The 26,330-nt window shown below is 35.3% G+C and overlaps 1 protein-coding gene across 1 annotated transcript; it reads left to right on the top strand.

Moving 5' to 3' along the window:
• On the top strand, window positions 1-25,677 carry LOC125658004 (cytosolic phospholipase A2-like). The gene is made up of 17 exons (XM_048889016.2): window positions 1-575; window positions 765-789; window positions 1,325-1,403; window positions 4,285-4,431; window positions 13,070-13,188; window positions 14,902-14,939; window positions 15,855-15,990; window positions 16,912-17,048; window positions 17,959-18,181; window positions 18,384-18,498; window positions 18,693-18,830; window positions 19,077-19,169; window positions 19,333-19,576; window positions 20,128-20,261; window positions 21,373-21,551; window positions 23,387-23,573; window positions 23,814-25,677. Exons 1-17 carry the CDS (start codon window positions 559-561, stop codon window positions 24,503-24,505), a joined length of 2,703 nt encoding a protein of 900 aa, XP_048744973.1. The 5' UTR covers window positions 1-558; the 3' UTR covers window positions 24,506-25,677.
• Window positions 25,678-26,330: the final 653 nt, after the last annotated feature.

Here is a 26,330-nt window from a genome sequence, read left to right as displayed (position 1 = left end):
AACCATTAATTACCAGTGGGTGGATGCAGTAATGAGAAAGAGTCCACACCGTGCCTCTCCCTGGCGGGCTTTATACGCTTTCCGTCAGATTATTACATGTTGTCGTTTTTATACGTGGCAGTCTGATGTTCCTTTACCTGGTTGTTGACATTAAAGACTCGTGTCTTATGCAGATAAAAATAGATTTAAACCTAAATTTCTTTCGAAAATGCTCTGTTCCGGTCAGTGACGTCACTATATGTACATACCGGATAAACTACTTTATTTATCTAGAACACCGCGTTGTGGATTGTGAACAGAATCCATTTGGTGGTACAGTACATTGTTTTGTTATGCAATGTGAACAGCTTAAAGTTCTGTGCAGCAATATTTTCTCAAACTTAACGGGGATCACAATTTGGATGTTGGTAACGCTTGCACGGGAATGTTAACCGCATTTCCGTCAACAGTTCAAATGTGTCGTCTGTGATTGTCGTCTGTGATAGTCGTCTGATGACAGTGCATGATTGTTAAAGTGATCAGCACCCTCAGTTGTCGATTTCGTCAGCAAGTAAAGCCATGAACCCAAATAAAGGGTAATTATACAACTTTGTACATTTAATTTACGCTTCTTTAGGTAATCTTTATTTTACGAAGTACAGTAATCATTCGTCTTGAAATCTATAAACCAGGAAATGACTCACCATTGTTTGAATAGAGGAATATTTTGTCTTTATTGAGTAATGTTGACTGGTTGACAAGATATAGATCTGTTTTATTACTAGGTTTGATCCTTATCAAGTCTTTGAGGTAAGTGCTTAAAGCTTGTTATCTTCCTTCAACCTTGGTGAACACCTAGTTAGGCAAAATTTTCTAGGGACACGATGCCTTGAGCAGCCTCTGTACGCTAATAACAACTGGAAATTTATGAGAAAATAACCGCTAATATTCGGTTGATGAAGTATGATTAAAAATAGAAGACCTTAGAATAAAAATTCAGAAGGCATGAACAGTGATTTCTTCTATAATGAGAATAAATAATTTATGCTCTGTACGACTCGTAATTAACAGCTACGTTTGCAGAAATATCGGAGTGTATTAATCATGTTGTAATTTAGAATATTGATTTACCATAAAATTGCCTTTCATTTTTAAAAGATCCTCTGTTAAACATAATTTCCTCCAGAGTACAAATGTTCTGACTGTAAAAAAAATCTCGTACAATTGCCACATTTAGTGCAATTACCAACAGTCATAATTCATTTGAAAATGGATCTTAGGTTAAGTCATTTGAAAAAGGTAATAAAATATTTTCCATTGAAAACCTGCCTGTCTTGTAATTTAGGTGGAGCACAGATCATGCCAGATATTGAATGTGAAGGTCGTCTGTGGCAGAAATATCACAAAGGGATGGATGGATTACGGTAACGTATTCAGAATTACGCTTACATTTAATTAGAATTACGCTTACATTTAATTAGAAGTACGCTTATATGTATACAGTATTCTAAGATTACGTAACATATGTGCTCTATTCTAAGACTCCAGTAACATACAGCATTTACAGTATTGAAGGGTAACTTGGAGTATTTCAAACAACATGGAACATTCTTAGATTACTAAGTGGCGGATCTGGAGGGTGTTACATGGGTTGCTCCTCCACGTCGATTTAATTTTTTAAAAGAAGATGGTCAATTTGTGACCTATTCGGCAGAAAACATACCATCTTGAGTCTTAGCACCCGCTTTTGATCCACCCCTGACTTGATACGCAATGCTATGACGAGGTCTTTTATTGAAAAGTGTTGATTATTTTATACATTTTTGATGGATGTATTTCTGGGTCTTGTTCATTCCACTCAGTACTTCAAATCTAACTCAGAGAAACTGTCTGAATTGCATTTCTACCTTAAATACACAATTTGGGTAATCCTTAAATATTTGAACAGAAACTTCTTTTACCACGATTGTATTTTCATCAAGTTGGAAGTATCCACATATCTGAAACAGTTACACGTTTTGTATATCTCACAAACACTTTATGACGATGACTTAAAAAATTTAAAACTTTAATGATATACAAACACTCATTGCTGTAAAGATCTAGATATACATAGGTAGCTCAACACACATTTTAAGAAAACATTTAAAGTACTTCAAATTAGAAGACACTCGATGTATATAAAGATACCTATTTAATATTTTCCAGAGAAAAAAAAATCGTCGGCTATGTTTATGCTGCATGTAAGTGTTCGTCTAAATACAAAAAGGGTACATGTATACAGTATGTGGAAAAAATTAAGGAGAATACTACCACATTTCAATTCTTATATGCTTTTTATTTTGGATAAAAAATATATAAATACACATTTCTCTTAATGAAAAAAACCCAAAACAAACCAAGAATGCATCGGAAAGATACTACAGACTGGAGTTACATTGAAGGGGTGCTATTAATTTCACTTATTTTGAATGGTCCGCAAGGTCTTAAGTAATTTATTTCAGACTAAAATATGTTGCACATCACAACAGACACATATTTAGAATCATTGCAGATACTATATATTATAATCAAAGATGTGCATGTAAGAATGAAACGACGATAACAGATGGAAAATTGAGGTCTAATAATGTGACACGAAATTGTCATGTTGCAAATTAAGAATGGAAATTAAAATGCTATGAGGTACGACTGTAACATGGAATCAAACATGTCAAATAGTTAGAGAAGGGTGTAATTCCCTCCCTTACCCATTTAAAAGCTTGAAGGTTCTTGATGATTTCTTCTTTTTCTTTACATCGTTTGACTTAAGTTAACAGGGCATTCACTAGATTTCTCATGTTTAAGTTTTAAAACTTGTGGTCGTATGGTCTGACGTTGACTAGTGATCTGTAACTTTGAGAAGTGGTTTTAGTAAGATGTATATAATGATTCCTGCGCAGAACCCTTGAACTTTGTTTTTAAATACAAGTATTACACATACTTGCACACATTTCTACTCGCGAACCCTTGACCCCACAATTTTTTTAAAATACTAAAACCGGCATTCGGAAGCTCCTTAAAAAGCAGCCGGCATTCGGAAGCCCTTTTAAAAAACCGGCATTCGGAAGCCTCCCCTCCTCGTTTTGTTGGTATCTTGAGAAGAAAAGACTTCCTTATATCCTTTTATAATGACTCACTTGATACAGCTTCACAAGCATATAATAACCCTGTGAAACTGTGAAATAAAGCGGAAGAGCTGACGATTATATGAATTCTTACTAATCGAGATGCCTGCTGTCCATTTAAATAAAATAAAACCAGACACCGTATGTTTTCTATGTCTCTAACTTTTACAGCTTAGTGATTGAAATATAACCCCCCTATCAAGTGATAGCTTGTTTCTTTGTGTATTCGGGAAATAAAGTTTGAGAAAAGATATGATTTACCTACTTGCCTGACCAATACTTGCTTACCTACCTAACCAATACCTTCCTATTTACGATGTAAATGTACATGTATGTAGAATTTATCAAGTTAAAATTCTGGTTATCTGATTTAATTGTGTATAATTATTTAATGCCAACAACACTTAGCGATTGTTATGATTAAATATCATGCAGAAATTCTTATTGAACATACATAAATAAACTGCGTTGTTATTGTGCTTAATTGAAGATTTTATAAGTAAGAAACACACAAAAGAAACTGGGAATTTCTTTTTGAAATATTACCCCCCCCCCCCCCCTCCCCGTATAGAAATTAGATGTCCAATTTCTCGGTAACAACAATTTGGAATTACACGAAGAGTTACTCACGATTAGGACATTGTTTGGTATTTCTAATGAATTTTCTTCGGGTTTTTTTTTTTCTTTTGAGAAGTAAAGTTTACTCTATGTTAATGAACAACGTACATATACACCTTGCTAAATAATATATTCTGATTTCCCAACACGCTTTATTTCGTGAGTCGCTGTCACAAAACTAATCTTGCTCATAAAGTTGCACTGTGTTTTAAAAAAAAACTATCGCTTTTTTTAAAATCAGTTTTAAATCATATCAATTCAAATATCTGATGTTAATTTGAATATAATCATTATAATATTACACAAGAAATGTACATGTTTGAAAAAAAAAGCGTTAATTATATACGTTTTCGAGGGACCAAATTATACTCTCGTCGTAATATATACATATTATTCTTTCCTGACATTTTATATTTTGTTTTAAAAGGCATCTTTTGATATATAAAAACTCGAAAATTTCTATTCATCTTTTAAACGTACATATATGTAACGATTTCGTTACCTTTTTATGCATTATTAGTGGACACACCGGATCCTTACCTAATGCTGCGGATCAAAACGGCCCCAGAAGGTCGCCGCCGGACGACAACCAAGGACAACGAGGTCAACCCAGTGTGGAATGAGGAATTCACCTTTCTGTTGGACGACAAGGTCGAAAATAAATTACGTAAGCATATCTTTATTTTTTAAAAGTTTTAAAGTTGCTGATAGTAGTGGGATGTGAGGTGCTCTTGAGAAAATTGAGCATCTAACATTAGGCGGGTTTGAACTTGAGGTATTTATATACATGTATTAAATTTATTGAATGTGAGACAGTTTACAACACAAAACCAATTATGGTATGTTTCTTCTTACACAATACTGAGTATTGTATATGTATTGTATATTTAGTGTGTACTCAGAAATTGACAATATATGGCATCATGTCCTGTTAAGTGATAGAAAATAGTATTTTTTCTTTTTCCTGTTGTGGTGCGTACATGTAAAGTTGAAAATTCCTAGTTATCAAACATTTGAATTGTGGAGTCCTTAAAGCTTGTTTTGTTCCTTGTTTATGGGGACAGACAGGATATCGATACTTTTTAGCGATACTGATACCATAAAACACAACAATTCACTACTTCACGGATAGGAAATTTCATTGTACATATGTATCATAATCCGAATCTATGTGCAAGTTTACAACCGTAAAATATCATTATATCTTCTGGCCCCCAGCATTTCTTTTTTGTAATACCCGGTAGCAGAGCTCTTTCATCGAGGTGAAAATATTGTCTGTAACAGTAGGCTTTACATATACCAGTCTCTCACAAGTGATCATCTCAAAAGCTTACAGAAATTAGAAACTGACTATTCAGAACTACTTATAAGAGTAATCGATGGGGAAATAACATATTTTGGATAAATTATTGGTTCTGTATAAAATAATTTCTTTCTAGAAGGGGGTATGAACACAAGATCTATACAAGCTATCCACCCTTCAGGTGCCTGTGCTACACCTTTCAGCAACAAACTTCTAGGCAGTGTAAAACTTTGACATATGGTATCATTTCAAAATTAAGGATTATCTCCCTCATGCATAGCTCTTATCCTTAGACGAATTTGACTCCACTTTTTTGGCACGCTGTTTTTGGCTATAATAGCTCTAAAACTTCATTGTTATTTCGGATTTCAAACATTTCGGTTGAGCATCACTGAAGAGACATTATTTGTCGAAATGCGCATCTGGTGCATCCAAATTGGTACCGTATAAGTTTTACATTATGACCCCTGGGTCGAGGCCTCTCCTGGTGGACTGTTAGTCCCCGTGGATCTCTACAGCCCAGTAGCTAAGTACTTCGTTACTAGCTTGAAAATACGGATGTATATTTAATTGCTGTTATAAAATTTAGAAATTCATTTCAAAATTAAGGATTATCTCCCTCATGCATAGCTCTTATCCTTAGATGAATTTGACTCCACTTTTTTGGCACGCTGTTTTGGCTATAATAGCTCTAAAATTTCATTGTTATTTCGGATTTCAAACATTTCGGTTGAGCATCACTGAAGAGACATTATTTGTCGAAATGCGCATCTGGTACATCCAAATTGGTACCGTATAAGTTTTACATGCTACTACAGTGTTATAAAGTGATTGAATTTTTACAGTTTAGACTATCACTACCTCGTTCATCATTCCGTAAAGACCCGGGTTAGTATAGATCCTCAGTTCCCATTGCTTGTCGTAAGAGGCGACTAAATGGGGCAGCTCTTCGGATGAAACCTCATAAACCGAGGCTCTGTGTCAGGTGCGGCACAGTAAAGATCCCGCCCTGCTCAAAGGCCTTAAGCGCTGAGCATAGGCCTAGATATTGCAGCCCTTCACCGACAATGGTTACGTCTCCATATGAGTGGAAAAAAATTCCCCATCTAGTCGCCTCTAACAACAAGCAAGGGGTACTGAGGAGTGAGGACCCATTCCAACCCGGGTTCCCATGGATATTTAGCGTCTTTTGCTCTTGGGTATAGATAAAAAAAAGAAAAAAGAAAAAGAAGACCAAATTGCAGTACGTGTTGTTTAAGTATTTCAACCCTACGTCCCCTTTTTACTGAGTTAAAAATCATTGGTCCAGAATACGCCGATGCTCATTCTACATGTAAGAGGGTAGGGCTTTTTGTTGCCCTTAGAAAAAAATGGATCCGCGCATATTTTGTGAAAATGTATTTGCTCTATCCAACGAGTTGAAATGGTGTGTTTCTAAATTACACACAATAGAGTAGAAAATTGGTAGAAATGTGTTTTAATCGGCTTTTCCCCTTTGAAATTGATTCCCTTGGACCTGCATGTCGTATTTTGCTTATACTTAACAGTAGGAGACTCGTAGTTGAGTTTATTCACACGATCTATGAATTGTGGCATTATATTGAATAGTGCACAATGAAAACTCGCAGCGTATTTATACAGTGCACAATACAATCCACTTCTTGTTCGCTGGGTTTTATCAGAATATTTATCAAGCTACATATACTTTTGGATAATTTTTTTGGAAAAATATATGTTTATTTTAAATTACGAAAAAAATCTAATAGGATTGAAGGATATAAATTCAATTTCAAAGGATTCGAGGAGATTATGTACTACGCTGTAAAATACATTTTGTCATTACACTCATTTGCAGAGATAATCATGTGTGGCATCTCGTTGAATCATTTCAAACATATAATTTACCTCCAAATTCAGGTAGGAATGTACTGAGTTTTAGAGTTACAGACAGAGTGTTAACGTGAGAGATGATTCAACAGTTTTACGGTCCACGTAAAATGTATCGCGGGCATCGAAATGACAGAATAATGCAAAGATTGTTACATATCAGAAAGTTTATACAGACTATTTGTAAAAGATTGTTACATATCAGAAAGTTTATACCGACTATTTGTAAAAGATTGTTACATATCAGAAAGTTTATACAGACTATTTGTAAAAGATTGCTATTTATCAGAAAGTTTGTACAGACTATTTGTAAAAGATTGTTACATATCAGAAAGTTTATGCAGACGTGGTTACGCTGAACAACCTATAGTGGGATTTGGTTCCAATGCACTTTCGACAGCAAATGAAGTGAATCTTCCGTTTGATCTCGGATATTGTGTCTGAAAATAAGACATGTTTCTTCTCCCTTAAAAAATACTAATAAACACTGGACTACCACCAGGGCTTAGTTCACCTTCCCTGCCGTGCTGCGTTGCGTGCGCATCTACTTTCCTGCACGCGTACATGTTTCTTATTTTTCTAAGCTAAAGCATATTTGTCGTGGAATATTATATAATTTAATATGAATACTTTGATCATGTTTGATCGTGCAGCCGAGGAATGGAGGGTTGTGTCCGTACTCCTAGATTAATCAGGCTTTTCTAACCTTGCTTGCTTTAAATATTGATCGTATGAATCTTTCGTTTCTAACACATTGTTATTAGTTGATCATGTAGTGATCAATCAACTCTAACGATAGCCTCGTATTGCAGGCCTAGAAGGCAGGAGTCATATATTTTGTTGGTCATTTATCATTGTCATTTGTTTTGTTGTCAGATGGTCTCTTGATTTTAGGATATCAAATTTGAACACAATATTCAATGCGTATAATTATGGTTCTTAAGTAAAAAAAATTTGATTCTACTTTTATGTGTTAATGGCTAGCTAGGACCAGAAACATAGGTTGAGAATTGTAGTTAGCTTGGACCAGAAATATAGGTTGAGAATTGATTCATAGAATATGACATGGGAACACCGGGTCTGTAACCGTATAACACATTACGGATATAGGTGCGCCATCAATGTTGACTCCAGTAACGAAATCATTTTTTAGATATAAAATTCTGGGATTTTCCTTGTTTTGCTTGATACACCTTGACGTAAGATTGCGTTATTTTCATCAGAATGAACAATGGACAAAACATTCTTGCTTTTAGTCATATAAGATAAGCATGTGTTCTACCCTCCCACCCACTTCCACTTATCAACATTCAACAATCATTGACTTTACTTTGTAATCAATTGACTATAATGTTTCTAGTAAATGTATTCATTTTCGGTGAATGACGTAGATGAAAAGATTAATTTTCAGTTTTTATAAAATGAACATCGAGTCAGAATGGCACGACATTGAGGACGTATGCTTTCTTGTTGAAGACTTAAAATTATCAATTACTGATCATCAAATTTCCGTCCGATCATAAAATTTCTTTTGAAATAGTTCATTAAAAATTTAGTTTTAACTACATGTGCATTATATGTAATGAACATCAAGATATAGTATGTTCAGCTATAATGGGAATTCAGTCGTGTACATCTACCAGTATGTTAAGAGTGGAAATTTAATTTTTTTCTTCAGATAAATTGTAAATGAAGTTTTTGCCAGTAATTTGGATACCCAGTTACACAATTTCTTAAGTCATAAATTCCAGCGTTTGCTTTGAATATGTCAATTTGAATTTGCTGAAAATGTTTTAATTAAGGCTTCATATACACAATGAAGGGAAACTAAACAATTAATGTCAAGAGTATTGACTAACCCAGAAACTGGAAAAAAAAAAGGTAAAGAACACCGTTATTTACCGTTGTGTAAGCATGCATGAAGATTTTTAAAGGTTTAAATAACATGTATACTTTTAAAAGAACATGTTTCATTTAATCATACGACATCTGGAACATAAAACTAATGATTTTAAGTAATACCCGTTCATTTGATAGAAAACTACTCCATGTCCTTACATCCCTTAAATTGTACTCAAACTATTGTTATTGAGTTACCACGTACACGGAATACAGGATCCTGTCGGTGGTTACCGCGTGACACGAGATATCGAGTCTCATCGGAAAGACTGTCCTGGCCTTCCGATTACGAAGCTTTCTCCTCTACCGTTGTGCAGAAATAGACATATTCATCAAATAGCAAAGAGGACGAATACTGTAGTGGGACTGAGCCGATGAGTTCAAATTCCACCCTTATCTCACGGTTCGCGGTGGAAATACTTATCAGGAAAACAGGAGACTGAACTAAACAAAATAAGGAGTGTCGTCTATTACTCTTTTATCTACTATCAAATTGTAATGGAGTTCCTTTATATTCTATAATCTTCCTGAAGAAGGATTACTGCTGATTTCAATTTCCTGATACCTTGTATCTATATGGATAGTATCTACTCCCAGTAAACCAATAGTAGGATACGCCTTAGAATTTACGCTTGGTTGATTTGCAAAAATATCCACCAATACACTGATACTTGTTCTATTAATTGATATCAATGAATTGATAGACATAGTGTCTCTCTCCGTTTGTTACACGCCGTTTCCTGCCTCGTCTAAATTCGTGATCACCATAATGGTATTATATAATTCTAAGTGTAAGTCCATAAGTTTATAGGGAAATATATAATCGTGTGTCTTAACTTTACATTTATGTGCTGATCTCGAGAAGAAGAAATTTGAAGTCTAACGATTAACCTCCTTGAGAGTACAATAAACTTATAAGAAGAATGCACCAGGATCGAGTATCTCCGGGACATTTAGAGTGCATGTATTCTGAAAACAGGCGCGTACAAACTGGTACTGTAGGGAGAAACTACACATCAACAAATAACAGAACATACGGGTTAAAGTGTGACGTAAAAAGTACACATAAATACAGAACATACACAATATACGGGTCAAAGTATGACGTAAAAAGTACACATACATACAGAACATACACAATATACGGGTCAAAGTGTGACGTAAAAAGTACACATAAATACAAAACATATACTGTTACACCCCAAATCGTCGCCCGTCCCAAATCATCGCCGGCGACGATTTGGGCATAACTATTTGGAAACATCATTTACATACAAACTGGCCCTGTTTGTTATCTCCTTCTCCTCTCCTCCTCTTTCTTCTTCTTCTTCTCCTGTGGTCCAGCTATGACTGCTAAAAGTTCCCTGGACCCTATAAGCAAGACATTTTAATCTTCTACTTCGTCTTTTACTTGTTCTGTTGTATAATTTTCTAAAAGATTAATTGATCACAGTATTTGTTATTGTTGTTTTGGTTGGTAGTGGTTTTGTTACTATTGAAAGAATTGTATTTGTTGGTGGTGGTGGTGTCATTGTTGTCTATTTGAATATTTTTCTTCCAGTCCTCCAGAGAAGAGAGAGAGAGAGATGTCCGACAATAAATCATTTTGCCTTTTGTTGTAGGGTCATTCTGCTGATCATGTGGTTCTTAGGTCTTGTGCACCGCAGATTTGTTAGTGACCTCAAATTATTTTTGATTGCGCCTGTTAGCCGTCGTTTGGAAACTCTCCCGCCGTTTAGACACTCGTGAAAACCTCGAGAAACACCCATCCTTCCTTACACAATATACGGACCAAAGTGTGACGTAAAAAACTACACTTAAACAAATACAGAACGGAACAACGTGTGAAGTAAATTGCCCTTTACCAGCTTTATGATGTTTGAAAACGAAGATAAAATTGTATATTACTATGGTGGCTTACTTCTGCCCTCTAAAACAAGCTATAAATTGTATATTACTATGGTGGCTTACTTCTGCCCTCTAAAACAAGCTATAAATTGTAAATTACTATGGTGGATTACTTCTGCCCTCTAAAACAAGCTATAAATTGTATATTACTATGGTGGCTTACTTCTGCCCTCTAAAACAAGCTATAAATTGTAAATTACTATGGTGGATTACTTCTGCCCTCTAAAACAAGCTATTTTTCTGTAGATTATGACATGCAAGATAATTGTGTTGATATGCAGCATAAATATGAAAACATGAAACTTACGCAAGAAAATAAGATAGAAAAAATTGGGAAAAAATATCAATATCGTAAGCATGTGACATACAACAAAGAAGAAGCAATTGAATTATGTAACTTGATAATAGGAACATATAACTTAATTCTGTTGTCATGCAACTTAATTATGTTTTAAACATGCAACTCGACCATTGGACGTGACAGCAAGCTGGCTTATAAAGGTTGACACTGTAGTATGGTAGCTTATGTTGACTCTTGAGTACTTTAATGTTATAGTGGAAGACAGCCATTACCTATTAACACCGAATTTAGAGTCCTCCCACACAGGATGTGACGTAGAGCAAACCGTTACCTGTGACGCGATTGGTTTTTTTATTTGATGATTTATTTAAAGTTCTAAAATCTTAAGCTTTCAAGTCAGATTTATTCCTCACGATTCTTGTCTCTAAAAAGGAAAAATCCAGACTTTGGTGCAAATCACCTGTGAAGTCATATTTTTATAGCGTACACATGTGATTTACTTGAAAATCAAGTATACAATTAAAATTTTCAGCTTTTAAGTTGAATTAAGTCCTAACGATAATGTAGTAAAATCATTCAGAAATAGCTTTGCTATCTTTAACGATATGTGAGGCAGAATGCACACTGGATATGTGGGAATTCGGTACATAAAATATTTGTGTTAGTGCATATTCTCACTCAGTCTAAATTGTATATCATCTCATTGAAAATTGAACAATGGTTTTTCATTTATTCATTCTAACATTCCTACAGTACACTCTTAAGTATTCAGAACTGTTGGTGACATTTTTCTCGACACTACCTATTGGGTATGCTTTCTGACCACTTTTTCTGCACTGATCACTTTTCAGAGCTTGTACTGAGTGTGTCATTTTGAAGGGTTTGACGTCTTTGTTGATTTCAGCAGATTTACGTTTCATAGTACCAGGGTATATTTCAATGCCTGATAATTCCTACTTACATAGCACGGCGTCTACGAACTTCATCGAAACCTTTTTTAATTCTAAGCGCATGCCTTTCGACATTTAGAGATAGAAGCTATTTATTTAAGTTCAAAATAAACTTTGTCCAATAGCACAAAAGAATGCATTTCCTCGCATCAAAATACGTAAGTAAGCTAAGAGTCTACGATTCCCTACCAACGCCAATGGGAACTTTTCATACTTCCGGAGATAAAATCTATTTAGGAAAATTTAGATTCACTTAAATCAGTTTGTTGAAAGATTTAATTCTGCCAATACAAACGTGTCCTAACTAAATCGCTCTGATATCTTCACGGGGTTAAGCTGTTGGTTGTTCTTTTTTAAATGGTACGTTATCTACACAACAAAATCTGACCTTTATAGAACCTCTCCTCCGTCATTTAAGCCGACATTGATTATATTAGATCAGACTCAAGAATAAAAGAAACACTTGAATCTACAATTTGAAGTACAATTTAACTGTTTACCTTTAAAACAAATACATGTATATTCATATCCTTTCATATCAAACATGCAATGAAATGTCTGATGGATGTATTTTAAACGAATTTGTGTCAATCCTAATTCCAGTAAGATAGAGTAAAAAAAAAAATGGTGTGGAGCTTCTGACGAAACACGAAGTACTGCTGCACTTATAATGCTGATCAGTTATTTCCACAAAAAGGGCCAACATTTCTTTCAGGAAACATAGAGTGCAGTTTTGGACATACAAAAGTTTCTCTCTCTCTCTCTCTCTCTCTCTCTCTCTCTCTCTCTCTCTCTCTCTCTCAACTGACATAAATATCAAAATACCGAAAATGGAGACAAAAAGTAATGGTTATGACGACATTATTCCTGAAACAATGTTATTATTTCGATCATAACAAATGCTTTGCATCGGGTGTTTTGCACAGAATATGCTTAATTTTGAAATAAATCACTAATGTTGACTTTGGTGGGTAAATGGAGCTCGTGTCGTACAGTGTTTATTTCTTCCCTTGTTATTGTGAATACAATGAGCATCGTATGTCTGCTTCCTTTTCAGACATGATCTTGATGGAGGCCAATTATGGGTCCTTAGACCAGACTATTGGAGAAGCATGGTTTCCTTTGGATTCGCTGCCGACGAATCAAGTCACAACAAAGTCTTTTTTCTTCAATGGGGTAAAAACATGATATATTTCATTGTTCACTATTACGTGATAATCTTCTGAATTTAGTGACTTGTTATCATTCTATTCAAATATATTTTCTTGAGATGGACAATGTACAGTATTCATATATGAAAAATAATCAGATTGATGTTTCAATGTCCACCATACATTCTGCTATATTCTGTTTCCCATGTTTATCAAGGCCCCGCAATAGGCAGGTGCGCTATAGTGATCAACATGTGTATGTGTGCATGCATGCGTCCGTGCAAACGCTTTCCGGACATTTTAAACTATTCATACAGCTATTGACTTGAAATGTAATACCGAGCGAAGCTTCGGCCCGTCCGCGAAGCAAGGCTCTAAAGGTAACACGTATGTAAAAGAAAAAAGTCAAAATCAGCAAAAGAAAAAGAGACGATCTCTATATACGTTCAATGAAATTTTCGCGATCCATATGGGCGCCGCCATTTATTTTTTCATTTACCTGCTTCAACAGTTATTCGGGTTTTATTTTGAATGCCAATAATAGAAGACTCTGACGTGCAATTCGTAATTTAAACACTCAGTTTGTTCAAAGTGAATAGTATAATTATCATTGTAACAGATTTTAGCAAATAATTACATATAAAACCGTAATACGACTAAATAGATGAACGAGTTCATGAGTTTCTTTAAATAAAAATATACGATAAAATTACGGTTACATTTTTACCATTTTGAATTTATTGGTTAATTTTGTTTAGTTTTATAACGGCCTTTTTCATTGCATACGGAATGTTTTATTGTTGTTTATAATTGTTTGCTTTGAAAAAGAGAAAAAAGGTTGAGGCTAAATGTGACGTCACAATACACAGTTTACGTCGCCTTGTGTTTTATTTCCCGCGTTCAATGAATAGGCGGATCCTGTAAAACTGTTGTCCCCATATAAACCAATTTAATATTGAGATGTTACTGGGTTTTTAGCGCAAGGAAAATTTCATTAAAAATATATATTTTTAAATGAATTATAACCTACCATACTTAACGAAATTATGATTACCACTTGGGACACTCTAATGGACATTACATGCTTCGCTCGGTTCAACGGTCATACCGTATACATATTAACTGAACTTATAGCGAGCGAAGCTCGCGTCGCGACGATCTCGCTCCAATGATTACGCAATTGAGTCGCGTGGTTTGCTCTTCATCAGCTGAAAAATGATGGGGACTACCCATAATGCCTCCGGAAAAATGTCGCCGTCACTGCGGTATACTTCATTGACAATCCCGTAATTAAAATAATTAGATTGTTTAGAAAGTATAATTAACGTTTTTAAATTCCAGACAAGCTTTCTCATAGCTTCAAACGTTTTGTTTTTGCTTGGTTTGAGAGAAGAAAAAACATTGCAGCTAATATGACGTCACAATTTGTAACTGTTTACACCAAGCGCGTTATATTTCCCGCGTTAAATGAAGAGGCGGATAAAAGTCGTGTTTCAAGATGTTAATTTAATGGGCTTCGCTCGTCTCAACGGTCACACCGTACAACATATTACTAATACTAATGAGTTATAGATCAAGTTTAAGTTTGGGCGTTCTTATCTATTGGGTTACAGATCAAGTTTGAGTTTTGGGCTTTGTTTTTCTATCAATGAACCTTGGACTTCACAAATACTGCCCCAAAGCCTTCCGTGAGGCTGATCATCTTGATAATATCTAGTTTTGAATTATTTTCTTTTAGAAATCGGAAGTGGAACTTGAATTTCGGATTCATGAAGAGTAAGTGTCTTTCACTTGCACTATAGTTTAATGATTTATTGTATGGTATGAACAACTTGTGTACAGACGTGCCTGTTTCTCGTACAGTAGTATCATGTAATTAACGTAATTCCATTAGTCAACCAGTCGTCATTTAGTGATTATCCAATTTTTGTCTATTCGAATTCCTTTCCAAAGCCAAGACCTGAATAGACACTGGTTTCAGACTTATTGACGCTGAAATGTTTTCAAAAGACAATTAGCAATAAATTAATCAATGAAAATCTCAGACTTCCGTATGCTTTTTCAGCAATATGTAAAATGTTGCATATAGCAATGAATTCAAGATGAGATCAGCTTAGATGGTGCCCGTATAGAATGCGCCAACCGGCCCCGAGATGGACTGGCACTGTTACCTGTCTTTCAGTAATCAAGCTCTCCATATAACCCTAACTCCAAATTCTGTCACAATTTGAACGCAGGCTTTGGCTGAAATATTTTCAATTCGTTTGCATGGTTATCAAAAGCCGTATGTTTGTCCTATATGGACACATTGTTTTTGAAAAGCTGTGTCGGAAAACCCTGTCATTTATTATATATGTAGACAGGTTTTCAAGAACCCGCGCCAGAGAGTCGTCCCTTTTCCATGTTTGAAGACGAAAAATCTCTGTTTAGATCAAGTCTAACTAACATAAAGGTCCAAAGAGGCGGAACCTATAATATAAGTTATAGCGTGTTTAATACATGTAAAGGTCCTTTAGTCAATCTAATTCTGGCTCTTCATTTAGTAGGAATGGAAATACAATACTGAAGCTGAATTTGGTAATGAAGACAATGCAAAAATAAATGAACGCCGTAAATAACATAAGTAAAAATATAATCGATAAAAAGGCTTCTTATTTTTTATTATTAAGCGTGCATTGCATTTTTTTGCAGTGAACACCCAACTCTTCGGTACAGTTTGTGTCTTTGTAACGAAGAAAAAGAATTCATAGAAAAAAGGAGAGCTGTGGTAATGCAGAAAATGGTGGACTTACTTGGAGAAGAACGCGGTCCTCAGGCATTGGATGAAGTAGGTTCTGCAGCAAAGTTTCTCCTCTGAAAAATGTCAAATTTTCTCGCTTTCAGTCGACTTTTACCTTCTCTTAGCAAATATTTTTCTCAAAATCCCAAACAAAATGATACGTACCTTCTGCAGGTCATTCATACCTAAGGAGACTTATTACTGGGTAAACGTTATTTTTATGTGTATTACTTATACTGAATTTATAATCAATGTATAGGTTTATCTACTGTAATATTTTTCATGTTGTTTAAAATCATCAACTTCACGTATTTATGTAGCCATATTTATTCCATTATTATCTGCATCTGTTGCTTATGTCTCTTAGCGGATCGATATACGCGAGAGCATGTTCTGCACATGTTAAATTTTTAAGTCGAGGCAGACTAATGACAAATAAATTGGTCTTGTAGGGGTTTCAACAGTCTTGTTTAGAGTCAGCATTTTGCAAAATCCATGGTCCTTATAATGATCTCATTTGCAAATACTAATCTTTCATTTCATTCGAATGCCTGATGCGTTTCATACGAATTGTTGGGCAGTTCTTTAAATATTGATTTTGACTACGGATTACTCCGTTTACCTGAATATATACATGTAGGGTTCACAGCAGGTGTGACAGATCAATAGGGTATACTTACTCTTCCTAGGCACCTACTCCCTCTCTGGTGTCTCCAGGAGTCCATGTTTGCCCAAATCTTAATTTTGTATTCTTTATATAGGAGTTATAAGATTGGTCACTGTTCATTATCTTCACCTTGTCATTATCTAGATTGTATGTAATTGTAGTAAAGGTGTATTCTTTTGCAAAACCAAGCAGGTTCTAGTCACTATCGACACAGAACTTCAACACACACAATTTTTCTTTGCCGTTGAAAACTTGATATAAACCCACTCAGAGTTATTTTACCCTTTTTCTGTCCATGAAAGGTTCCTACAGTGGCAGTCATTGGGTCTGGCGGAGGATTCCGCGCCATGGTGGCGTATAGCGGGGTTTTCAACGCCTTAAAAAAGTCCGGGATCCTCGATTGTGCTGCGTATGTCGGGGGACTGTCGGGCTCGTCATGGTAAAAACTTAATATTTCTAATAAACTATAATACGGATGTATATTTAACTGCTGGAATAAAATTTAGAAATTCATTTCAAAATATAGGATTATTTCCCTCATGCATAGCTCTTATCCTTGGACGAATTTGGCTCCAGTTTTTTGGCACTCTAGTTTTCTTTTAGTTCTTACAAGTTTATTGTTATTTAGAATTTCCAAATTTTCGGCTTGAGCATCACTGAAGAGATGTTATTTGTCAAAATGCGCATCTAGTGCATCAGAATTGGTACCGTATAGGTTTTACTATTCAGGAAAATCTGAGTTATGGTTATTTTTTTTACTACTGAATAGCAAAACCATACAATTACGCTCTGTGCTTATAGATATCAATTATGTATGTGCTCTGATACCTTATAGACACCTTTATACAATAAAATGAATGATTCGTGAATTTAAAAAATGCTTAATGTTCAATTGGATAGATTAAACTTTAAACCTCGCCTCTTCCACTAACCGAACATTAACTGTAATCACTAACCCTAATTCTGTCCCCAGTCGTTGTAATTTTAGCTTTCTTTTATAACAGTGTATGATGGGGGAAAATAATTGTCGACTGGGGTCTCGGGATAATATGTGCATATGTTGCTCTTAAACCCTGTCAGCAAATGTATACTACAAGTGGAGGTATTAGTGAGATAGCGAAATACTGGAAGGGGTTAGACACGTGTTCCTATGAGTATTACTTGACTAAGTATTCTCTTGGTACACTGATGTACTTTGCCATTTGTAATCTCCAACTTTGTTTCGGGACAAGCATTGATAATTTGCAGAATATTACATAATATAGTATATGTTGAATTCGAATCTTTAAGTAATTCATTAAAGTGCAGTTGACCATCATATGGAACGTAAGCATTTCACTTATTTAAAGGTATGTGTCAACATTGTATTCCCACAAAGACTGGCCAGAGATGCGACCAGAAGACATGCAGGAAGAGCTAATGAATAACATTGATTCCAGTCTGATTTGGCTATTATCACCACAGAGTGTATACCGTTACATAGATCGCATTTTGGAAAAGCGCAGAAATGGGCAGCCCGTTAGTTTTACAGATATCTTTGGACATCTCGTGGGGGAAACACTTCTTAAAGACGTAAGTTTGATAGCTGTAGATGTAGTACATGAAAATAGCATAGAATGTTTACATATCATTATGTAAATACAGCACATATACGAAAAAATTATCGGAAAACAAGGTCGATTCTAGTGAAACCTATCTAATCCATCAAAATTACCAGATATGCTTAAATAATGTGATGGTGAGATAAAATTCAGTTTTTGCTACATCATTTCAGAGGCTTACAACAAAGCTTTCGTATATGAGGGAGAAAGTCAAAGATGGAAAAGTTCCGCTTCCGTTAATGACGTGTGTAAATGTGAAGGCGGATCGCTCTGCAAGAAGTTTTCAGGGTACACGATTTCATCCTCACAATTGTCATTTGAAAAACAAGAATATGTGTTTCATTCTGGAAAATGCATATTCAATAATTATTGTTTGCAATCGCGCTTAATGATAAAAGAAAACAAAGGTCTGTGGCAAACAAACGTAGACAACCATGATGTCCAAGAATGTGAAATAAAAGCCCTTGTGTCTCTGCTTACAGAATGGGTTGAATTTTCTCCATATGAAATTGGAATGCCAAAATACGGAGCCTATATGAAATCAGATCTTTTTGGAAGCAAGTTTTTTATGGGAAAACTGGTTAAATCCTATGGAGAACCACCTCTCCACTTCTTACAAGGTAATCAACAGTTTTCACGTCAGCTTAACGCTGCACGACTCAGTCTTGGTGTACTTCAGAATCTTATCTCTCTTCTGAAAACAAATTCTCAAACACGATATCTAAATCATCTGTGATGTCTTGTTAACTTGATATGTCCTTCACATTAATCTAATGAAGACTAACAGGACTATACAGTCTTCACGAATAGGCAGGTGAATGCAAGGATCCGTCTTTCATTCATGTATAAACTACATAAATTTTTAGGAATATGGGGAAGTGCTTTCTGTATATTGTTCAAGAGGTTAATGGATGATAACAGGAATAAAGACCCTGTGGAAATGATTCGCCAAGAGATGGGTAAGTGTCAGTCTATTTAATCAGATCCTCATTTTGTATGATTCCCTTTCAAACATCTATAGATTAACGATTTCAATGCTCCATATAGTCACTGCCTGCTGCTGTGAATGAGGTAAGTCTCTTAATAGTTAGCTGTGACCGCGAATATTTGTCTGATATTTAGTGAAAACACTGGAACAAAGTCATAACGAAGAGTCTAGTGACAGCAGTGAAGACGACGATGACGATGAAGATGAGGAACCAGAAAAGAATGATACAGAAAATCCAGGCAGCAAGAATGTCTTTTCTTACCCACCGACGGCTCCTAAAGACATGTCCAACGGCCATTCCCGCCAAAGAAATGCCCCTAACAGAAGAACCAAGCAGAAAGGATACTGGCAAAACTTTTTGTCAGGTCTCTTAGAAAAGTATGTAGTTCTACTTTGACATTAATTTAATGTTGCTATTTGATTCAGAAATCCAAATCTGGCAGTGGCATTTTATGAACCAAATCCTCATTTTTACGTGTATTCACAATACTTGTTACTTGTTCAGGTCCTTCATGTTTAAAGTTCAATTTGTAAATATATTAACCTACATTCTATCTAATATTTTAAATTGCACCAGCAATTCCCACGTGAAAAATAAGGTAGATTTTTGTGGTTGATATAATTTTTTATTTTAAATCTTACGAAGAAAAACACATTAGCACAGGTGTTTAAGACGACAATGTTATCAGATTTGTATTTTAACATTTTAGGCAATTTCTGTGTGATAAATGCAGTATTTAATTTATTGTATGCAACGGTCTTCATTTGCTTGCACTTTGTAACTTTGAAAACATATTACAGAAATGTACTTTTGAGTATGTCATAATATTATTTTGTGAAAATGATTAAGATACAGAAATAATTTTTTTCAATAAATTTTCAAAATACAGGATTTAGAAGTTTTAGAAATCGTTTAATCTTCCTTTCAGTAAGCGATTCGAGCTCCTGAATTCTCGTGCTGGCAGAGCGGGTGTAGTGCATAATTTCATGAGAGGTCTGTCTCTGCAGGAAATGTATCCTCTGTCCCCCTTTTCCCCGAATGAATCCGGAAACAGAGTTAGTGGTACGTCAATAACGATTCCCGAATTCGCCAGGCTTTTTTCACTTTTGTGCAAGTTTTGTTTACGTCTGTATTTGTATAATAGTAATTTCTTCTCGTGTATACATGTACCTTAACAACTACAAACCTTCTCTTTCTTTGATTCATTTCTTGTGATTATCAACTATGTTTATCTGCTTAGATTTCATGGGTTGCGTAGTATTATCTTATTTTCACCACCCAACACTTCCATAATAGATATTGGGGGGGGGGGGGGGGGTGGGTTCAACAGGAGTGTTGCGATTCAAGATTTTACCATTCCGCCCCAAAAAAGAGGGTGGGGTGGGCAAGCCCAAAATGGCAAAAAATAACAAATAAAAATATTCACCAAAAGGGAGTTACAACCCATGGATTTTACAAATAACTGTGTGTAAACAAAACAAATATTTGAACAATTTTAAACATATACAAATATTTTACAAATGCATGTATATATATATATATATATATATATATATATATATATATTCGTGGATGTCCAGTTTAGTTGCTTTCTTGTTATAGATATGCTCCTCATAAAGAGGAGACACTGAACGTCCGTTGAAATACCTCTCCTTAACCATGAAAAGCAATTTCATTCAGTTGAGGTTCCTCATGAATATGAAAGTTATAACTATATTTGCAAAGTACTAATATATTGTAAAATCAAAGGAAAAGTGGGAATCTTTGTGTTTTTTCATAAGCCAAATGACGCATTGCTTTTGCATTTCAAATTCATGTAATTAACATCGCATCCTATACTTTTAAAATTAAAAAAAAAAGAATTTTGGAGTCCGTATTAAAATTATCGAGATGAAGACCTGCAATTTATAAATGGATTTTACCTTAACTTTTCAAAATCCTTTATTTCAAACTACTGAAGTTACCCTTCATCAAAGTATTAAAACAAAATTCTTACAACACAGTAAGATACGTCGGACAGGTTGTTGCGCGAACTTAAGGAGCAAACACCCAGACAAGCATTTCTTGTTAAGCGAGTTTTGTCTATCTCTTGATGGCCTGGCTTAATGTATTTGATTACATCTTAGACTTGATGTAATACAGAACTGTGTAATAATAATGGAATCTTTTGTAGATGATTTTGATGGCCTTTTGGAGATGCATCCTACCAATGTGAAACGGTTATATATGGTGGATGCAGGTTTAACCTTCAATTCACCGTATCCCCTGATAATGCGGCCACAGAGAGCTGTGGATATCATCTTGTCTTTTGACTTCAGTGCTAGACCAAGTGACACAACTCCTCCATTCAAGGTATTGATTCTATCCAACTGAATTGTGAAAGTCATGTATGATATTAGAGAAAGATGTTGAAAAAACATATTTTCAATAGCTGTATGTTCGGACAAACACACACACACACACAGATATATATGAACAAGTCAAAATAACGAACAGTGATCAATCTCATGAATATAAGATTATTAAGAGATGGAGAAGTACGGATCCCTGGACATGACGAAGGTGGAATCAGGTGCCTAAGAAGAGTGAACATCTCCTGTTGAACAGACATACCTGCCCTTGTGTAGTGAAAAAAGTCTTTTATAAGAAAAACTTCCTAGTTGATAGTGGTGTGTGGATTCCAGTTTGGTTAAGTCATGACCCCGAGGGACTGGGTTGGGGTCATAATTTTTCGTGGGAATAAAGGGAGTAAAAAATCTTTTAAAATCTTTTGAAGAATAGCAGGGCTATAGTGATTCAGCTGAGCGTAGTGGCCCATAGGCCTCTTGTGTTAAGACTTTGCTCCAACTGATCAAAGTTACAACCTCACTTTAGGATGAACACGGATTTTCGAAGGTCCAGATAGCGTAGTGGATAACACACTTACTTCTGACCGTGCGATCCGAGTTCCATTCTCATGATCGACTCTCATGATAGACAGTAGTTGTATGTGAGAAAGGTTCTTACGAGTGTTTCGCTTTACTCCAACATCAATGACCCCCTCGCGCAAATATCTGAGCAGACGAGAAGCATTAATCAATATAACTTGTAGAACTTGTTTGTTACTGTAAAATAAACAAAAAGCAGATTTTCTCGATTATTGAATCTAGCCATAGTAATAAACTGATTGATTGATTAAATATTGTTTAACGTCCCTCTAGAGAATATTTCACTCATATGGAGACGTCACCACTGCCGGTGAAGGGCAGTAAAATTTAGGCCTATGCTCGGCGCTTATGGCCTTTAAGCAGGGAGGGATCTTTATCGTGCCACACCTGCTGTGACACGGGACCTCGGTTTTTGCGGTCTCATCCGAAGAACCGCCCCATTTAGTCGCCTTCTACGACAAGCAAGGGGTACTGAGGACCTATTCTAACCCGGATCCCCACGGGACAAGTAATAAACTGTATTTTAACATGATATAAAAAGGTCAATTCACTTCATTGAAACTTACTAGTATTAACGAATTGAATTCCACTTGAGATTCCAACAGTATCAAATTGGTATGATTTTTTTTATCTATCATACTCCAGTTTCTAAATCCTCTACAATATGTCAGTATCATATGTTAATTAGATGATACTGCGTTAGAGATAAGCGAACCGATTGGTTTTTTTCTGTTCACGAAAGGAAGACAAATATTTCTATTTGTGACTGTGATACTTACATGCTGTAGTGACTGTGATACTTACATGCTGTAGTGACTGTGATACTTACATGTTGTAGTGACTGTGATACTTACATGCTGTAATGACTATGATACTTACATGCTGTAATGACTGTGATACTTACATGCTGTAATGACTGATACTTACATGTTGTAATGACTGATACTTACATGCTGTAGTGACTGTGATACTTACATGCTGTAGTGACTGTGATACTTACATGTTGTAATGACTGTGATACTTACATGCTGTAATGACTGTGATACTTACATGCTGTAATGACTATGATACTTACATGCTGTAGTGACTGATACTTACATGCTGCAATGACTGTGATACTTACATGTTGTAATGACTGTGATACTTACATGTTGTAATGACTGTGATACTTTCATGCTGTAATGACTGTGATACTTACATGCTGTAGAGGGTCTAGAACCAGGATATTGAATTATTGTGAACGAGTCATTAACTTTCCAGGAACTGAAGCTGGCGGAAAAATGGGCAAACATGAACAAGCTGCCGTTTCCTCCGATAGATATTACAGTCTTTGACCGTGAAGGAATGAAAGAAATGTATATATTCAAGCACCCTACGGACCCATATTGTCCTATTGTTCTGCATTTTTGCCTTGTGAACATTGAATTTCGGAGGTACAAAGCTCCAGGTAAATTCTTGAAGAGACGTAGAAAGGCAAATAGCTAAAAACAAATACTAGTATGCAGCATAAAGAGTCATTAAGATTTTATACAGATGATTAATTCATGATCTTTTTGGACGTCTTGATCATTTATAACGATCACGAAATTTAACGAATTGTATCAATATGTTTCTAGATTATGCAGTTCTAGTTAAAACGAGGATAGAAAAAGCCACTATGTAATGCGTTTTCTTTTCTTGATTTCAGGAGTTGAAAGGGAGTCTGACGAGGAAATAAAATTTGCTTCTTTTGATATATTCGATGACAAAGAATCACCATATTCAACATTTAATTTCAAATATCCACATGAAGCTTTTAAACGTCTTTCAAAACTCACAGAATTCAACACGCTGCTTCATACGGAGGATATAAAAAATGTGTTTGCTGAGGTTATTCAAAATAAACGCGAAAATGGTCCTAAAATTCCTATATCAGTTAACGAAATCAAAAATTTATCGCGAATAAGCAAAAAGAATCGACAGAGATTGAGTACGTATGTTAGCAGAATTCAGGAAGGAAGCATACGTCGGAAAAGCGGCAGTGACGTACAGCAGTCGACTAGAGTTCATAACGTATTGTCAAAAGCCGACAGCGATGCAGACGTCAAAAAGAAGAAACGTGCAAATGTGACTTTCAAAGGAAGTAGGAGACCATACCGCACCAGCGCTACGCCAGATCCTACCTTAACGTCGCCACGCGAGGATGAAGAGTGGGATGAAATCGACGCGGGTCACGTGCGATCGCGTACGACAAAAGGCCGCGTATTTGCACAACCAGAAAACTTTGTAACCGCAATAGAAGGTTCACCAGCTGATGATTGGACAGACCCTGTATGTCATTCTGACGAGGAGGAGGAATTTTATGTGTGTCAATCGGACAATGAAGACGATCATTCATAGCACTTACAGATGGACAGTGTATGAGTTTCAAACGCGGTCGGAATATTCCGTATTCGTATAAAATTACGTCCTTGAATTGTACATAAAGACATAATTATGTTTTTGTTGTCGAATTTATATATGTTTGAACAAACAGATTGCAGATTGAACATTCACAGTGTAAAATCAACCGAAACGCCATAGTCTAGTATCACATAGCGATCAGTTAGGAATGTTTCTAGTTTTACGATATCTTTTAGTAAGTTTATTTTGGCGAAGTAATAAACAATTACCAATATTTCAACCTCAGATGATTACAATCTAACCTCAACATGAAATTTATGTACAACCAAGCCTTCCTAAGTTCAAAATGAAAATCCGGACTTCGTCGATGTAATCCAACTGGGCATTATATGTTTGTAGTTCGTGCAGAAATAAACTGTACATGTGTTATATTTTGTCCAGTTTGGACATAAAGGAAGCTCAATGACGAATAAATTCATGTGCAAATCTATTGTCAGAATGACGGTGCCAGGATCAAATCTATAAATAACCATAACCTTTTAGTGAAATTTTGCAAGAAGTTGTGTACGGCTGGTTATTTTATTATTCTTTTTTTTTTTTTTTTTTTTTGCATAGCTATGGAAACATGACACAAGTAGTTGTTTTTTCATGTGTGAGGTCAGTATAAATTGTATAATTCATCACAACGTGACTTAAATTTGACAGTTTATTCAAGTGCTTAAGTGGGATTTTGTGAGGGTTTTCTTATATCAATTTTAGTGGTATATTTATCATCTAACCACATTTAAAAATCAGAACATTTTTTAAAAATTGATGGTTATTTGAATGCGAATTTCACATGCAAAATGTGAAAGTATACATGTTCTACATTAAAGTAATTTAACCCATTTGGAGTATGCTTACATGTTGAGAATTGTTCAGTAATCGAAGTTTTAATGTTTACACTTTAGGTTATAGAGTAGAAGTTGATGTCAAAAAATAAAATATTGTAATATTTTGGGTTGAAAAGTTTTAATTCATTTCATTTAAGCATATTTTCAAGTCTTTGAATAATTTGTGTTGATGAAATGGCAATTTAATATATTTCTTACTTAGACATATGATTTTGATCTAGACGTATATTTTGGTTGTCAGTATTATTGAAAAATAAAACCCACTCTTCAAAGACCTGTTTGTTTTCAAGCTGTTTGTCCTCCCCTGTAACCTTGATCAAAACTGGTTACACTGAATTGAGAGGTCAAGATCAAAGCCTGATAACTGTAGTTTTTTTTAAGGTTGAGAACTGTATTTGGTCTGTCCACATCTTGAGTAGGCCATGAAATTATTCACATATCGTGCAGACTTTGGCAGTGGTTTGGTTATCAAAATTATACCTTTACACGGTAGATCTTATAAATAGAGTACTTCAAAGCTACACGCGGCGAGTAAGTACTCACTATCATATTGTTCAACTCTAGACATCATGACGAGACGGCTTACATACATTCGTGAACATCGTATCAATAATATTGAACTAACCGGTGAATTAGAGTAACGGAAACGGAACATAATACGCCCTTCACAAGCAATGTGGGGTGTTTCCTTTATTAAGCCATGATGAGTTGTAAAACTTTACATCAGATTATTTCAGCTTTCATCAAGCTGTGATATAGTTTCTGTTACGTCGTATTAATAAAAGGTCTTAGATTAAAGTTTATGACAGAAGGTAGATAGACAAACCAAGAAAGTGAAATATTTTCCCAAAATTGTCTAAGTTCAAAATTTTTTGTAGAGAACCAACATGCAGATCATCAAGTTGTTACATTGTACAAAGGCCATAGCT

Source organism: Ostrea edulis, chromosome 9 (genome assembly GCF_947568905.1).
Source record: "Ostrea edulis chromosome 9, xbOstEdul1.1, whole genome shotgun sequence".
Lineage (NCBI taxonomy): Eukaryota > Metazoa > Mollusca > Bivalvia > Ostreida > Ostreidae > Ostrea > Ostrea edulis.
This window is presented reverse-complemented; position numbering and strand designations above follow the sequence as displayed.